At 40.9% G+C, this 18,802-nt stretch overlaps 1 protein-coding gene across 7 annotated transcripts in view; it reads left to right on the forward strand.

Moving 5' to 3' along the window:
* The window catches only part of FILIP1 (filamin A interacting protein 1), a 98,478-nt gene that overhangs the window by 68,304 nt on the left and 11,372 nt on the right, over positions 1-18,802 (forward strand). For all 7 annotated transcript variants that reach the window (XM_026665194.2, XM_026665192.2, XM_026665195.2 and 4 more), the window contains one exon: positions 12,292-15,097. In XM_026665194.2, the coding sequence (XP_026520979.2) occupies positions 12,292-15,097 (2,806 nt within the window). The remainder of the gene's footprint in view (positions 1-12,291; positions 15,098-18,802) is intronic.

The following is an 18,802-nucleotide window of genomic DNA, read 5'->3' on the forward strand; positions in this document are numbered from 1 at the left end:
AAGAATCGAATTGTGATATTTAAGGATAGTTCACAGATGATGGTCTCAGGAAGAGCAAGCTCCTGGGTAACTTGGATATTTTTTAGATGTAAGGATTTTTTTTAGAAGATAGCAACACCACCTCCTCAACGATTTTCACGATCTGATCGGTAAACATGATAGTCTCTTACTGTGGTAATGGAGTCGGGGAGAGATGCATTGAGCCATGTTTCACAGACAAATATAATGTCGAAGTTAGCCATATTTAGTAGGTGTATCATAAGTGTACTGTCAGGTTGGAATCCACTGAATGTATTCCCATCTTATGAAAGATATGCAAGCAATGTTTAAGCAGCAGGCTCTTTCTAAGAAAAAAAAAATCAGGGCCTCCTTAACAGCATTATCGGGTAAAGCAATGTATTGGGGGCCCCTACGACAACTACTCACAGGAATAAAAATGTAAATGGTCAATAAAATTATATATATATATATGTTCATCTGGCCCATGGGCAAGTACCTATCAGGCCCATGCGTTAAGACAGCCATGAAAAAAACATTCCTGTGTCTGTAACAATAGTTTAATCAGAAATACAATTACTGGCAAGCAGTTGTCATGGATAGGGGTAGTTTCATTAGCTGCCTGCCTGCCTGCCTGCCTATAAGGAGGGGGTATAAAAGCAAAGAGAAATGAAAGTTGCTATTTCCTTGTAAGAGGCACAGGTCATTCATCTTGGCCCATATTTTGCATATCTAAAAAGTAGACCCCAGCAAGATTAAACATAACGCTCATAGTCTTGAAGTTTTAACAGGGATGGGCAACCTAAGGCCTCTTAGATGTTATTGAATTCCAAGTGCCAAGATCTCTAGCCAGCCTAGAAAAAATGCAGGAGGCTGGAAATTGGAGGTCAGCAATTTGTGGAGAGGTGTTTCTGCTGACCTAATATATATTTGAAATGATGATCTGAAGAGAACAGGTATGTGAATGTCTTCCATTAAAGGGGAGGCCAGGTAGCTTTTACTGCCCCCACCCCCCCATTAAGTAAATTGTGTAATCTGGAGATGGGAATTGTGGCACTACAATTCCCAACACCCCTCATCTTTGGTCATTCTGTCAAGATTTATCAAGAATTAAGGTTTGTAGTTGCAGGTGTAGTCGCAATGGGAAATTGTACCACAGTATGTTTTCTTGGCACAGCAAAATATTTTGGGGATAAATTTTAGCAACCAAGGCATTCCTTTTGCTGCAATTTTGTTGCTATATAGAGAATGTCCTAAGTGTCAGTCTTTCTGTCAGGATCCGCAAAATGCAGGATTCGCTCAAATATTTATACTACTGTATCGGGTGGTATTCAGCAGCTTCTGACAGTTCTGGAGAACTGGTAGTGGAAATTTTGAGTAGTTCGGACAACCAGTAAATACCACCTCCGACCGCCTCTGCCCCCATCTATTCTCAGCCTCCTGAGTCCCAGCTGATCGGCTGGGTCTTCTTTTGTTGCCCTGCACAGGAGAACGGAGCTGGAAAGCAGGTTAGCTGGGGAGGGAATGGGGATTTTACAGTATCCTTCCCCTGCCACGCCCATAGAACTAGTAGTAAAAAATTTGAATCCCACCATTATACTGTATACTATACAATCCTATTGCCCATTGGGCTGTCCTTTGAGGGAAACAGTCTGGTGCAATTAGAATAACGTTAAATATTTTTTTACCCCAATGCTTCAACCAAGTGATAGAAAAACAACTGTAGTAGCAAAGGACTTCAATAAAAAGGCAATATTTACTTACCTAAACAGAATGACTAAGGTTATAGGCAAAAAAGTAGTGGGATTATGAATTACTTCCAACTTCTTGCCAGCTTCCCCATTGATTTTTCTTGTGGAGAGCTGGCAGAAAACATTGGAAATCACAGTCACATGACCATGGGAATGCTGCAATGGTCACAACTTTGCAAATAAATCTGGTTGGTACATCATGGCAATTTCAATTTCACAGCAGTATTGGGTCTCTTGATTTTTTAAAATGTATTTAACAGATTTTAGGTATAGACAGACAAACAGATACACAATGAGTGTTTTTGTAGCACACAGATTTTCTTTTCAATCAATGTGAGAAGATGACAATCAGAATGGGGTACAAACTAGACAACTGCAGCTTCAACAAAAGCTACAGATATTTACATTCAGCATCAAAATAATGTTTTAATTATCTTAAACTGTAGAGCAGGGTGTCTTCAAACTTGACAGCTTTAAGACTTGTGGACTTCAACTCCCAGAATTCCTCGTCCAGTCATGTTAGCTCAGGAAGTCTGGGAGTTGCAGTCCAAAAGTCTTAAACTTGCCAAGTTGAAAGACCCTTACTGTAGAGCATGGATGTCAAACTCACGGTGTCATGTGGCTGTCATGTGATATTTCATGACGTTTTCCCTCTTCGCGGAGCTGGGGTGGGCATGTCCTGTGCGAGACGCATCCAGCCTACAGGCTGCCAGTTTGATATCCCCGCGTAGAGCCATTTGTGGAACTAGAAAATTTATTTATTTTTTAAAAAATGGATTTCAGCTAATCTCTGTTCCAAAGTTGAGATTGGTCAATGTTATCTTGAAAAATTCATTTAATTTTGTTTCATGAGCATTCTCTATCACACTTAGACCAGGGGTGTCAAACTGGCAGCCCATGGACTGGATGCATCACGCATAGGCCATGCCCACTCCAGCTCTGCAAAAGCAAAAAACATATCGATATGTCATGTGACGTGATCGAGGTTAACATCCATGACTTAGACAAATTACTTTGCTTGATGGAAGAAGAGTGAAACAGGTTCAGCTCTAAAAGGTTGTGCTCCATATTGTATGGTGCTATGTTCTATGAAAAGCCTGAATTCTTTTTGGTCCAAAAAAGGACACTTTGATAGACACTTCATAAGAAGCAATAAATACATATTAGGAAGATAACCAATACATCTGTATGATGACATTTTAAAGGGGCGTTGGGTAGAGGAGAACCTCAACCCATTAGTTCATAGGAATTGAAATTCTTTCATATCTGTTGTTAGCTAGAGGTAGACTTCTCACAAGTATGTGTCAAAGAATCCTAATTGTGGAGAACTCTCATCTGTCCAAAGGTCAGTTTAATCACAAAAGGCCTAATAACCAATTTAGGAATGGTTAGATGTGTTCTTTGCAAGATGTACATTTTTAAGCAACAAGACATTCCAAGGATTGGCTAGTTTTTCTTTTGTTAGAGAAGTATGCCCATAGGTTAAGTGTTCTGAACTTTAAGAAAACTAATACCAGTCTTTACTTTGGAATTTAGGTAATTTAGGAATTTATGTATAGCACCATTCCTAGTGACCATTGACAAATCTTTGTATATCTTTTCAGCCACAGAATGCCATTGCTTTTTCTGGGAGGTCTTTTTCAACTTCCCCATCTAATGTACCAAGTAATGTACCTTGGGATTTCTTCATGGTCTCCTATCCTAATACTTATTAGGTCTGCTGATCTTTTAGAAATCAGGCCAGCTGGTGCTGTCATCTGCCCAGACCTTAGAAGTTATAATATTGGGGAAAGCAAATCCTAACCCTAACATTATCCTATGACAAAGCAATGACCCTGATTAGCTAGATTTTTTTTTCCTATTTCCCAGTTATTAAATGCCAAAAAAGAATGAAAACTACTTTTATCCCAGTTATAATCTGGTTTTATTCTCAAACCATGGACCATTAATGCATAGTTGTGATAGCTTTTTGAAGAAAAGCATTATTATGAATGAGTCCCTCCCCCATAAGTATGGGTAAATTATTCAAGTTCCATCCTGCCTTGTGCTGCATTTAGGAACCCTTATAGCGACATAATGGTTTGTTTCATGTTGTGTGATTCCATTTTCTTTCTTTGCTTAAACGTATGTTAAATAGAACTGGCCGGAGTTCAATGAGTTTGGAAGGAAAGGGAGTGAGTGGGAGAAATCACACTTCTCTGGTGCTTCCCCTCCTCCTTTTTTTAAAAAAACAAAAAAAACAAAACCTTTCTCTAGCCAACATTCTCCCTTGCTTCCCGAAGTAGAGAGGCTCCACCCCCGCTGCCCAAAGTTAAATCTGCACAATAATGAGCTGTATAAGGGAGTGGATGACATCACCAGTAAAGTGGTCCCAGGCTGTTTTGCACAACATTCACCTTTCGTTGTTCCGATGACATGGCTGGAATGTGATGGCTAATTCCCTGGAGAGCAGGGCCTGGGCACCAGCCGACTACTTTGCAAGGGAAGGCGAATAGAAAGGGTCGCTCAGCCTTTAAAAAAAAAAAAGGTAAGAAAGCTGCACGGTGGTGAAGTAGGGTTGCGTGCTCGTTTTCCTTTAATGTTGCTCCCTGCCGGTGCACCTTGGGGTTTGGGGGCAGGCGTGTGTGCGTGTGAATGAGATTGCTTGGTAGGGAGAATCAGCTTTGCAAGCGGAAGGACGGAGAGATGCTTGTTAAAGAGGATTGCGCAAAACAGCGCCGCAGCTTCTTTTTTTAAAAAAACTTTTTTTTTTCTCTTCTGCTTGAACCGGGGCGAAGATCAGGAAGATATCTTGCAGCGTCATCTGTGGGAGGCTTTGGTTTTACGCAGAGGGCTTTGACCTTTCTTGGTAAGATGTAGATAGTGAATTAAGAATGAAGTCTTCCATTTCACACTGAGTGCTGGGGGGAAAGTTTTTCGTTGTGTCTCAATCTTCCCCCAAACTCTGTAGGTATTGATCAATTCTGGTCATGCAGCTAAAAAGGTGAAGCATGTTTCTGTTTTGAAGACCTTATCTGATGGATGCCTGTGAGGAAGTCAGTAGAACTACTTCACTGTCTCAACAGGAAATTTTTCTGAGTAACTGGACTTGTTATTGGCACTTTAAACACTTCTAATTCCACTGGCCTGAAAGAATATCGACATACATATTTCATTTTACACACACTTTTCCTCCTGCTCAGACAGATTTGGGGTGTTATTTAAGGCTGAGGGAAGATTATAATCATTTTGCTGCAAGTCTGAATCCCATTCAAGGCCAAATGAGCAATAACCTAGGGACACTCCTACCCATCTATGTATACTGCCTTGAACCTAAGGAAGGAATATGACTCTATCTGTACTGAAAGTCACTCTAAAAATATTTTAACAATATTGGGCTGTGATGCTCTCTGAGCACCAAGAACCAAACAGTTGAAATCCAGAACAACAGACAGTTTTTCTCACTGCTTTTTCCATCTTTCTTCACCTCATTCAAACTAGTTAATTAAACATCTTGTTTCTTTGTGGAGATGTTTAAAAGGTTTATGGGGGAAAGGACACAAAGAATGCTGTGCAAATTCCAATTTTGGAATAGCTTGATCAGGAAATACTTGCTACTCTAAACAGCAGTAAAATTCCCTCAAGCTAGGGACCTTGATTAAAACTTTAATGTTCTAACTTTAACACTCATATCTGCTGATCGCACTTAATTTACTCAGATGATTTATAACCCTGATAATTGGTTCTGTCCCACAAATAATAATTATTTAAACACTAAAATGAATGTCATACTTTAGGGTTGTGCTCAGATTTCTGGCTTAAAGCTTTCTTCTTTTTAAACACTAAAATAATATGCTTGATTTGAGAGAATCAGGGTAACTAAAGAAATGCTGAATTGGAATGTCAGCTTCCAAAACTATGAACATTCCATATGAATGAAAAAAATATGGCCTGATTCTTTACTGATACATGGTTTCTGTTTTCTGCAGATTTTGTATTTCAGAACTGCCTCCAAAAGATACAAAGAAATCTTTATGGTATTTCTGCCTTTCAAAACTATGTCAGAACATTGTGTAAACTGCTCAGTGATGCCACTTGAAGGCAGAATAGATTTTCCAAACTTTTCCTTATTGCCCTGGACACTTTCCTTATCCCTGAGAGAAAGAATTTTAATGTTGCTCTTTTCCCCTTTCCATATTGAAATCTGTTTGTGATTCACACAGTCCAAAATTTTGAATTAATATTTTACTGTTCAGGTAGCAGCTTCAAAACATTCTTAAAGTAATTTGTCTTCTGAGCAAGCTGTACTCATTGTGCAATTATAGCATTAAATAATTAGTGACAATTTGTAAGTGAGCTTGATTTTCTTCCTGCGATAAGCCTAATGTCTTTTTTACTTTTATTCTGTGATCCATCAGTGGGGCTGCCTCTGAAGGCAATCGGCTGGGACACGGGTAGACTTTGAGATTAGTAGAGATTCCTGGTGCAGATGGTTACCTGCTAGGAGGACAAGAATTAAGACTAGCACTGTGAGAAATGCGGGACTAAGTGGGCCTGGAGTCCAATCCGCCAGGATGCTGCTTGTGTTCTTATGTTCCAGATGCTAAATTCAGATCAGTTTTATTCCTTCCATCATCATTAGGCAATCTTGAGAAAGAATGATTATATGCAACTTGAACACTGATATAATTAAAAGTTCTAACAAACCCTTTTTCCTAGCTATAAAGCTGCACAGGGAACAGACGGTTATGGGGATGTGATGTGAAAGCCAGCTAACCTCTGGATAGCTAACTTCCATTTCCATCCATAAGCAGGGGTGGGGAATGATAGCCCTTTTATGACTTGTGGACTTCAACTCCCAGAATTCCTCAGCCAGCATTGGCAGCTCAGAAATTCTGGGAGTTGAAGTCCATAAGTCATAAAGGGGCCATGGTTCCCCACCTCTGATATAGAGAATTATCCTTCTGTTAACTAATCTGCAAAAGCAACAGTATACTTGACTGAAGAAAATGGTGAGAAGGTTTTCACACTTTCTTGACTTTTAGATGCATTTGTGCACAGATTGTGAGTGAGAAAAATGGATCCTGTCATATGTTCCTTCAATTCATTCTGGAACATGGAGTAGGGAGGACATTTGTTTTGGTGACAGACCAGAAATGTCTCTCACATGGTCTAGCTGGTCTGTGACCTAGTCCTTTAGTCCAATAAGGACTGAAAACATTAGCTTCCACTCAGTTTTTTTTTTAATAAGTTCCCTTATCTGAGCTTTCAGCTGAATTGGAGCCACACAAGAATACACTTTTCTATATCAAATGATAACATTTGATTTAGTGGGACAGTTCTGTATTATTGGGAAGGGTTAATTGAGAAAGGTCTTTATTAACTGAAATCAAAATAATTAGACAATTTCATTATGAAAGTAAAAATGGGGAGTAATGATTTGGATTAATGAAGTTAGTCCTCAGATTTGGGAGCAGAATTTCCATTGCTAAGCAAGTTAAATTAATCACTGCAGTTGTTAAGTGTTGTTGGAAGAAATATCCTTCTAGGTGCAGTTCTTAAGTGGGGAAAAAGACATGGAATCATGGAAGTTGCTTGGAAAGAAGGTTTAATGATGAACAGGATCACATGTCTTGGAGCTCCTGGGTGAAAAAAAGGGAAGGGATGCCGAGAGTCCCTGGGTTTTATACCCTCTCTGGGCTTTGACTTTGAGCTTGTGTTCTGATTGGTTGTCCGATTCCCACGGGGCCATGCAGGGGTAACTTGGTAGGTTGTCTTTTGAGTCCCAGGCTTGGTTGATTCTTGCTGGACGATGATGTAATGAAAGGGCTTTGAGCAATTTCTATTATGGCTTGAAGGAGGTAGAACTTGGTTATGTAGAATAGACTGGCCCAGGCCTTAGTGGCCTGTTAACAATGGTTGTGGGGGCAGGGCCGAGTTTCTGCCTCTCTGAGTTTTTTAGGGGAAATATTCTGCCTTTTTAATATATCCTAAAATATTTCGTTTTTCTAGGAGAGGGGTGGGTGCTAACTTCCTACAGTGTATCACAAGATGGTTAAGCAAATCCAGCTATTTCCATTGCCTTTGCTTGTCAGAAGCCAGCTGCGAAAAGTCCCAAATGGTGATCACATGACCCCAGGATGCTGCCACCATCATAAATGCATGCTGATTGCCAAAGGCCTGAATTTTGATCACATGACTATGGGAATGTTGTAAGTGGCCAGTAAGTGCAGCGACTGGTCCTAAGTCTTTTTTTTTTCCAGTGCAGTTGTAACTTTGGTTTCAGAAGGGATGGCGATAAGTTGAGGACTACCTGGATTAACACCACAAAATGAATGTCAAGCAGAAACGTAAAGATAAGGTGAAAAAAAATAAGGTGATAAAAAGTTTTCTGCCTTGGACTTGAGAATATTAAAGAGGGACAGTATGTTGGGGAAATGAAAAGGATTAATCTTATGAAAATGCAGTGACAAGCTTAAATATTCTTTTACTGCATGTTTTTGTCTATGAACAAAATAGTTCAAGGAGCAGTCTTTTTTAGTGGTAATGTACGGTTATGAAAGACCTGGAAAAAAAATGAGAGGGGGAAAAAAAGATCCCTTCGAATTAGGGAGGTGCAAATAGCTGCCAAAGTTCTAGGAGCTGCAAGATAAACCAGTTAGTCCTGGACCATATAAATAACCGCACCCTTCAAACAGAAATACTCATACTTTGGGCATGTGTTGTGAATGGATGATGGATTAGGAAAAAAAACAACTGTTCCTGAAAGACTGAGCGAAGTAGATGAGAAAACAATGGACGAGGCAAAGTTGGGAGATACTTATTATTATCAGGCATTTGTTCATAAGGGTCATTAGAATTTGGCCCAGCATAATTGCACCTGACTAACTTAAGAATGTTCAGAAAGACCATGTTGGCTTACATGAAAGATTGGTGTCATCCAGTATCTTTTAGGAGCTGACCCCATGGTTCTAAGAAGTTCACACCAGGACGTGAAGGCTATTGTCTTTTTCTGTTGCTGTTCCTCAGCAACCAATATTGAAAGGCATACAATGATTTATACTGTGCAACAGTTTATGGACAAGATGTCATGTTAAGGGACTTAAGAGGAGCAAAAATTAACAATTTGCAATGTAGTATTCTGTCTTTTAAAAGAAATAAGGTGCTTTGATTTGGTTCTAGCTTACGACTCTCTGTAATTTCACTGTTCTTAACAGACTAGCTAACACAATAACAGAATTGGAAGGGACTTTGAAGGTGTTTTAGTCGAACTTCCTGCACACCCTACCTACACCATTCTGGACAACTAGCTGTCTAGTTTCTTCTTAAAAGCTTACAGTGAGGTTTTCCCAAGGGCACGCCAAAGTTCTGAGTTCTCCATCACTGTAGGCTTTTAAGAGACTGGACAGCCACTTGTCTGTCTTCTTGACTGTATTCTTCAATCAAAATTCTACATTTGAATTCAATCTGAATATTCCATATTGAGCCAGTTTGGTCTAGGGGTAGAAAGCACCAGGGTAGAAAGCAGGAAACTGCGAGTCCTTGTCCCACCTTAGCCATGAAAACCAGCTGAGTGACTTTGGATCAGTCGCTTTCTCTCAGCCCAGTTTACCTCACAGGATTGTTTTTGTGGGGAAAATAGGAGGAGGAAGGAGTATTAGATATGTTTGCCCCCCTGAGTTGTTTAATTTAAAAAAGTATACAGACAGGATATAAATAGATTGTTCAAGTTTTGCAAGCTGTGTTTCTGAACAGTACATTCAAGTTCTTTTTGGATATTACTATAAATCTTGAGGGCTTATTGATTTTTCTTCATCTTGTTCCTCTTTTGTTTCATTTTTATGTCAGTCTTGTTGGCTATCATCAGAGTTTCTCTGTTCAATTTTCTGTTCCATCTTTATTTTTGTTTTTTTTAAATTGCTTTTAACTACTTATCAGAATTATATAGCCTTGTTATATATATGGGTATTCTTCTGGGAGATCACTACATATACTGTATGTGCTCTTCAAAAAAACTCTGTTTGGTCTCTTATGTATATTTATGAATGGATGGAGGGATGGATGGTAGCAATAGGAATAGACTTATATACTACTCCATAGTGCTTTACAGCACTCTCTGGACAATTTGTAATGTCAGTATATTGCCACCAACAATCTGGATCCTCGGTTTAATGATCTTGGAAGGCTGAGTCAACCTTGAGCCCATTGGGTTTGAACTCTAGGCTGTGGGCAGAGTTTGCCTGCAATACTGCATTTTAACCACTGTGCCAACAGTTCATGGATGGGTGGGTGGGTGGATGGTTTCTTTAAACTCATGAAGAACTGTATTTCTGGTTCTGTTCCAAATGAGTATATCAGCTTTTTCTACTGCTTCTACCAACAAGAGGTTCTTCGTGGCCATGCTTTATACCAGTTTATTAGTTTGGGAGGAAGGTAGATAATGCCATTTTGCCGAATCTGATGTCACTTTTATGGTATATCTTTGAGCATTCCCAACTGTGACCACTCACTCCTGGCATTGTGTTCCTTGGATCACTTATTGATTAGGAATATTGGGAAACTGACATAAAAATAGCTTCAACTATTTTTTACTCTTCTAGCCCAAATTCTAAGAATAGTTAGCCCATCTGCACATATCTAAAAGACTGACAAACCTCTGCCCCCCCAAATCTCTAGCTAATGGGTATAAGTGAGGGACAACCAGGAGCTTATCCCAGAAAAATTATATACCAAGATATTTTTCTGATGATTTAGGGATTGGAGGAAGGCACATTCATGCAGTCATGAGGAACAATTCTGAGAATCATTAGCAGAACGGTTACCTCATCCTAAACCAAAACATGACCTCATGCAGTGTTTCGTGTAAATATTTCAGAACGAGAAGGAAGAAGACTGAGCCCTGTGGAATTTACAGTGGTTCCTCTCCATGTGCTCTTATTGGAACTGCCCATGTTGGAACAACTAGAACCATTAGCAAAACAGTACCTTATGAACCCAATCCTAACAGAGGGTTCAGAAGGATACCATAGTCCAAGGTTCCCCCATAAGTGGCCAGTATCAAACCTCAGGGTTGATGAGACTATCCCTTGTTGTTGCTGTTTAGTGTTATGGTTGGTTGCACTGTCAGCCAGATGCTAAGTCTGGATTTAGCATTTTTATTCCCCTATTGAGTCTGTCCAAGGGCCTGGGATAGGCAGATGTTGCTGTTGGATGGTATTAAAGGTATTGTCCCATGTAAGCTGTTCCAAATACAGCTGCCCTTTGCAATTGACTAATGGTGATTTTGTCTGATGCTGATGGTGTTCAAGTGGTGCTCCAGATGTTTTGGGTTTGCATTCAAAGTGCCTATCATTGTTGGTATTTTACTTTCTTTTGTCACAGTTGTTCTACTTCTATTTGCAGGCCGTTGTATTTTGTGATTTTCTCTTCTCTTCTGCTATCTCCAGGTACCACAACGTCCACTATCCAGATTTTGTTTTCCTTATCAACAATTCTTAAGCCTGGTTTTTGTATTTGTCTTTGAATTCAAAAGTTCCCGAGCACTTTGGCTTCTCCATTTACTATTTAATCTACAGTATTTTGTGGTCCCATCAGTTGTTGCTTGTAGGCAAATGGTATTTCTCGCAAATCTTCCAATTATTCGTAGTGTCCTTAATGAAAGTAGTATTTCTTAAATTATTTTCATATAAAGCTTGAGACTTGGTGAACGTATGAAACTTCATAAAGAGGTTGATGAACTGAATAGTTTTTGGATGCCTCCTAATAGTCAATGGTATGGAATCCTCCTAATAGTCAATGGTATGGAATCCTCCTAATAGTCAATGGTATGGAATCCTCCTAATAGTCAATGGTATGGAATCCTGCTAAGAGTCTGGTAGGGCCAGGGGGAGTACTTCCCTTCTCTTGAGGTCCCAAGAAAGATTTTCTGCTAGAGCAACGTAGGCCATTGTTGTTCCATGCCCCACACCTCATTCCAGAAAAGCGGCTCAGAAATTCTGTTGGTTCTAGGACCCTCAGCAACTGAATCCTCACTGTCTTCTGCAAAACTTCGCAAAAAGGCAGGGTTTGAGATAGGCCACTGCAAAGGGGTGGGCTGCAACCGGTTTAAAAACCGGTTCTGTGAGCGAGCGCGCACCATTCAATAAACACCCATTTGAACCTCTCCATCTTCACCTTCTAGCCTTCCCCTGTAAGTAGAACAGCTGAGGCGCGGTAATCCATTTTGCCGTGCGAACCAGCTGAGCTGCAAAAGAAGGAAATGTAAGAGAGGATAGCACAGGGGCAGGTGGGCAGGGCCAACTGATCATGGTTCATGAGGGTTCACTAGAACCGGTCTGAACCTGAAACAGCCCATCATTGCCATTGCAGAACTGATTGGCTTCACATAGCATGCTAAGTATAAATTGTAGTTAAGCAGCCACAATGGCTGGATTCTCATTTTATTCTAAGCCAAAACCAACATGGGTTAGCTTGTTGTAAGGGAGTCAAAATAAGTTGTGTTTTGTTTTTTTTAAAAAAAGGTCTTGCAACATTGAACTCATTCCTTCTCCGTCTCTTCTCTTAGATTAAAGAAGCTGCTTGAACAGGAAAAAAACTACCAAGCTCGCAAGGACAAAGACCATACCAAGCGCCTCAATAAGCTCAGAGAAGAACTTGTTAAACTCAAGTCATTTGCACTTATGCTGGTGGACGAACGGCAGCTGCACATTGAACAGCTCGATCAGCAAACCCAGAAAATACAAAACCTCACCCAGAAATTGAGAGAAGAAGAAGACAAGTTTAAGGTCTTAAATTCCACAGCAAAAGAAGATGGGCAGAAATTAATGAAGCTGGAGGCTGAACTTGAGTGCAAGACGGCCTCCTATTCTCAAGAGCATGAGGAGATGACTGCTAAAGTTGCTAATCAAGAGTCACACAATAAGCAGCTCAGACTTAAGCTGGTGGGCTTAAGCAACAAAATTGAGGAACTCGAAGAAACCAATAAAGGCCTTCAAAAGACTGAAGAGGAACTTCAGGAGTTGAGAGACAAAATAGCCAAAGGGGAATGTGGGAATTCCAGCTTGATGGCCGAGGTGGAAAACCTTCGCAAGCGTGTGCTTGAAATGGAAGGCAAAGATGAGGAGATCACCAAAACAGAATCTCAGTGCAAAGAGTTGAAAAAGAAATTGCAAGAGGAGGAGCACCAGAGTAAGGAACTGAGGCTGGAAGTCGAGAAACTGCAGAAGAGGATGTCGGATCTTGAGAAGCTGGAAGAAGCTTTCAGCAGAAGCAAATCGGAGTGTACCCAGCTGCGTTTGAACTTGGAGAAGGAAAAGAGTTTAACAAAAGATCTGATCAATGAGTTGGAAGTAGTGAAGATCCGGATAAAAGACTTAGAGGTTTCGGAAACCAAATTGGAAAAGGCAGAATTGATCCTAAAAGACGATTTGACAAAGCTGAAGTCTTTTACCGTCATGCTGGTGGATGAAAGAAAAAACATGGCGGATAAAATAAAGCAGGAAGAGAGGAAAATAGAAAGCCTGAATAGGAACTTTAAGGTGGAGCAAAGCAAAGTGATGGAAGTGACAGAAAAGCTAATTGAGGAAAGTAAAAAATTTTTGAAGCTGAAATCTGAAATGGAGGAAGAGGTATCCAATCTGACTAAGGAAAAGGAGGAGTTAATGAACAAGTTAAAAAGTGAAGAAGGGAGATCACTGCAGCTGAGCTGTACAGTGGATCTATTAAAGAAAAGAATGGATGGTATAGAGGAGGTTGAAAGGGAAATTGCCAGAGGTCGAGTTAGAAAAGGACCAGGGTTTTCTGGACAAGAAGATAACAAGATCAAAGAACTAACAGTTGAAATAGAAAAGCTAAAAAATCGTCTCAAGCAGTTAGAAGTGGTTGAGGGAGACCTGATGAAAACCGAGGATGAATATGATCAGCTGGAGCGAAAATTTAGGACCGAGCAGGACAAAGCTAATCTTCTTTCCCAACAGCTGGAAGAAATGAAGCTCCAGATTGCTAAAAATAAAGCAATAGAGAAGGGAGAGGCAGTGAGTCAAGAGGCTGAGCTGAGGCAAAGGTTCCGAGTGGAAGAAACTAAATGCAGGGACTTGACAGCAGAAGTCCAGGCTCTTAAAGAAAAAATCCATGAGCTGATGAACAAAGAAGACCAGCTATCCCAGATCCAAGTAGATTATTCAGTCCTCCAGCAAAGGTTTCTGGAAGAAGAAAGTAAAAACAAAGCCATGGGACAGGAGGTGCTGAATTTGACAAAGGAGCTCGAGCTGTCCAAACGCTACAGTCGCGTCCTGAGACCCAGCACGAATGGCAGAAGGATGGTTGACGTTCCTGTGACATCTACTGGGGTACAAACTGATCTGATGAATGGTGAACCGGCAGAAGAAGAAACACCTGCTGTGTTCATTAGGAAATCCTTTCAGGAGGAGAACCACATTATGAACAACCTTCGGCAGGTTGGGCTCAAGAAGCCCAGTGACAGGTTGTCTGTTCTTAACAGGTATCCCCCAGCTGCAAATGAGCTGACCATGAGAAAATCTTGGATTCCTTGGATGAAAAAAAGAGACAACAGCTGTCAGCTAACTCAAGAGAAAGGAGCCAGGATCCAAACCAGCCCTGAACGTCCTGGGGAAGTAGTTCTTTCTCCAAAACAAGGGCAGCCTCTTCATATTCGGGTGACCCCAGATCATGAAAACAGTACGGCCACTTTGGAAATCACCAGCCCAACAGCCGAAGATTTCTTCTCAAGTACCACTGTTATTCCTACCCTAGGAAATCAGAAACCAAGGATCACCATAATTCCTTCTCCTAATGTCATGTCCCAAAAAGGGAAAAGTGGCGAGAGCCCAATGGGCCCAGAGAGAGCAATGTCACCGGTGACTCTAACTACTTTCTCCAGAGAGAAATCTGTAGAGAGTGAGATGTCTCCATTCATGGAAAGGCCCATGTCCCCAATTCAGATCATGACCGTATCTACCTCTGCAGCACCCACAGAAATTACTGTATCCCCTGAGTCACAGGACATGACCATGGGAAGAGCTGTGTTTAGAGTGACGCCGGAGAAACAAACTGTCCCGAATCCAGTCCGACAGTACAATCCAAATGCAAGCATTATAACAACGGAGGACAATAAAATTCACATCCACTTAGGAACTCAGTTTAAACGCTCACCTAGCACTGCTCAAGAAGGAATGAGCCCTGTAATTACTGTCAGGCCTATGAATGTAGTGTCAGAAAAGGAGGAGTTGACAGGGACTGTCCTTCGGTCCCCCAGGAATAATGTATCCTCAAGATCTGGAGCAAGCAAAGTGACCAGCACCATTACTATCACTCCAGTTACTACATCATCCACACGAGGAACACAATCAGTGGTAAGCAATCCAAACTCTTTTGCCTATTTGTACATCTGCACAATGTAGGGAAAAGTGGTAGTAGAGTTGGAGTCAATTGGTGACCCATGGGCGGCAAACAATCCTTGCCAACACCTGATTAATTGTAATGGTTTGGGTTTATTATTCAAAATTCTCACCTCCAAGCTATTCCAAGTCTCCAAATGCCAAGAACTCATTGGTTTGGAAATTGATTTTGTCCCCCTTTTTGGGATGTTTTAATCATAGAAATAGGTCTTGTGAAGACATTACTTTCCTATCCTTACTTATAACTTCCCAAATCCAAAAAATGCTCCCTAATTAATTCCCAAATAGTAGTTGGAAGCTGTTTTTAAACCAGAGAGAACTGTAAGTACAGGAGTGGGATTATTATTTTTTAATGTAATTGTTTTACAACCCTCATATTTTATCTCCATCCATCTTCCTGCAACTTCCCTGCAAGTTAAGGTCAAAAGAGACCATAAGTCTTTCCTTCGACTACTGAATATCAAGGCAGGAGAAAGGAAACATCTGAGATGTTAAAGAATTCCTTGAGTATTCAGACTCAACTAGCTCATTTAAAAACTAGCTGTTGACTACAAGTTGTTATTCAAGCCTTTATTCTTTATACGAATATTCTTTAAAACATTTTTTTCATTGTGCCTTTGAGTTATGAGGGAAATGTGTCTCTAAGACAGATGGACATCCAATCTGTTTCCCTCCCTTTACTTATTCTCCAGATTTTAAATTGTGATCTGTATCATTTTATAAGTTTGTCTCTTTCAAAAGTCAACTGAAACAGGATTTTCTTCTCTCGTGGAATTGGATGAAATGAGAACTAATGCTGCTTGGCCCAACATGGAAATCCCATTGCATTTAATAAGGATGATTCAGTTGTGAGTTTGTTACTCTTAAAACAGAACTATTGCAATCTTGTTCTCGGGTAACTATATTTAGATTGCAATCTTAGGATTCTGTTAGATAATTAACAAAAAACCTCAAGTAAAATAAGATCTTTAATCCATATATTCAACTTGTCTTTGCATTCTCTTTCCTACAGTAAAATAATACAATGAAATCTAAGTATGTAGGCAAGAATAAGAACTAACTGATATTCTAGTAAATATGAATCTAGAATGGGGCAGCCATAAATCAGCTCTAACATGGTCTGTTAGATGTGCAGTGGTCTCCCAGTAGACAGGTAGACCTGTCACTTTGACACACGTCTTCACTGTACTAGTAGGCTACCAATGTGGCCCTTGTGTATTCAGTGTGTCATGCTCTGTGGGGAGGTTTGAGAGAGGAAGTGGGAGGCGAAATGGCGCTCTCATGATACAGCTGCCCCATCTTTGCTGCCGTTACAGTTTCACAGGTGTGTATATACTCAGGTATATATACATGTATAAAAAGGCTTCCCGAAGGGCTGTTGATGCAGAGCTATAGTTTCTCTCATGGCAGCCTGGAGGTGAAGCTTCCCTCTCCTGCCACCACACGTAGGCAACCTTATAAGCTAAGATGTACCACCTCCACCCCATTTCTCTTTCCTTGCAGGAAGGTGGGAAGCAAGAATGTTCAGCAGCCATTCTGTGTGTCTGTGTGTGTGCAAAACAAGCAAGTGCTTTTGGTGCCAGGAGGGACGAGCATGCAAAAGGCATGTTTTCCTTCCTTTTCTTCCCATGTTGCTTCTGCTGCATCCTGGGTAGAATGTCTCTTTTGCTCCTGGATCCCACGTTGAAAACCTGACAGCAGAAGACAAGTACAAAGTGTGTGTGTGCGTGGGTGGTGGTGGTTCATTGTCCCTCCCACCCTCTCTCTCTTCCTGAGCACTCAATGCAGACCGAGCCCTCTCTGCCTTGTAGCCGTGGCAGAGAAAGAATTGGAAAGGCAATTGGCTCTTTTGATTCATTCCCATTATTCGGAAGTGGGATGCTGGACCCCTTCCTCAGTGTAACAGCGATTGGTTTAGTAGCAATGAGTGGATTCTCCTCTTTCCCAGGGATGCTGGGAACTACAGTGATGAGATTCAATTTTTTTTCCCTACCGGTTCTGTGGGTGTGGCTTGGTGGGCATGACGTGGCTTGGTGGGTGTGGCTTGGTTGCGTGGCAGGGGAAGGATACTGTAAAATCCCCATTCCCTCCCCACCTTAACCTGCTTTCCAGCTCCATTCTCCTGTGCAGGGCAACAGAAGACCCAGCTGACCAGCTGGGACTCGGGAGGCAGAGTTGGGGGGCGGGGCCAGTCAGAGGTGGTGTTTGCCCATTCTCCAAACTACTCAAAATTTCCGCTACCGGTTCTCCCAAACTGGTCAGAACCTGCTGAACACCAGCTCTGTCCATGGCTGAAGGGTACCAGCCCTGTCCTGCCCTATGAGGGGTAATTTCCCATGTTGGTATCATCCCAATTCTCCCTCTCTCCTAGAATGGTGGAATGTTAGGTATTAGGAGGGAATGAAACCAAGAATGATGCTTTAGCCTCCCAGCAATTCTCTGAAGTAGACTTAGCTCAGGGTAATGAACCTACATAGCTGACATTCCCAAACCTGAGTTCCCCAACCCTATCTTCTTGCCTCTATTGCAAACTCCCAGCGTGTCTTGCCAGTAGATCACAAGCAGAAGAGTCTTTGATCTTGGCCAACCGGAGTGCTGAGACAGAGAAGTTGCTAAAGTGTCGCTACTAATGATTAAGCTGCCAGAAAGATATTCATTCTCATTCTCTCTCCCTCTCTCTTTTTAATTGTGCCTCTGAGAAGAACCATTCAGATGTCTGACAAATGAGTTTTAGGTTAATGAAACATAGGCAAGCATGTTTCCATATGGAATTAACTTCATGCAGTAGAAATATAGCAGGTTGATGTTATTGTGATTATTGTTATTTTAAATAGTTCAATATATAAGTTCCGGGTATTTCATGATGCTTGAAAATTTGTAAAGGCAGTTTTGTTCTTTCTACTAATTTACTTTTCTAGGCTGGAATGTAGAAGATGAAAAGTTGCTAGGAAGTTCAAACAAATATTTTATGCTTAGTCTCTAAAACAACCAGTTAGTTCCTTTACAAAAACTCACCTGTGGTTCTCACAATCATATTCACTTTAGAGCAACCAGTGGAACCACTTACCTCCAGAAGTTATGGTGTTTTTAAAGAAGAGATTGGACACCCATTTGTCTGAAATGCTATAGGTTCTCCTGCTTAAGCAGGGGGTTGGACTAGAAGACCTCCAAGGTCCCCTTCAACTCTGTTATTCTGTTATTCTTCTCACTAGGTGATTTGAGCTGCATCTTTGATCATTTTCATCAATGCCTGTACTCAAATGTAATTGTTTGGGATATTGATACATGGAGAGTACAAGACTAATGATGGTTACTTTACAGTGAATCATATTGTGATGACCCAGGGTGGGATAAAAAATAAACACAGTCACAAAAAATAGGTGAAGCCCCCTTTTATTCCTTCACTTTGCTTCCAAGCTCCAAATATCCTTGACTGGAGAGAAAAAACTCCCACACAAGCAGTTACAAGAAGGAGGAAATGCTGTTTAAATTATAAAAAGTAAAAAACAACACAAACCAGGCAAGATAAGGGCTGGAGGACCTCCACAGATATCAGAACATACACTGAGAAGGATGCCAAGCTCAGAAAAGAACAATAAACTAGAGATATTTCCACATTTTGTCTCCAGCTTCTGCCAGAAAGCAGGTCCAAACTCTTAT

Source organism: Notechis scutatus, chromosome 1 (assembly GCF_049901735.1).
Source record: "Notechis scutatus isolate UNSWTSFEM ecotype Mainland chromosome 1, rNotScu1.2, whole genome shotgun sequence".
In the NCBI taxonomy this organism is placed as follows: domain Eukaryota; kingdom Metazoa; phylum Chordata; class Lepidosauria; order Squamata; family Elapidae; genus Notechis; species Notechis scutatus.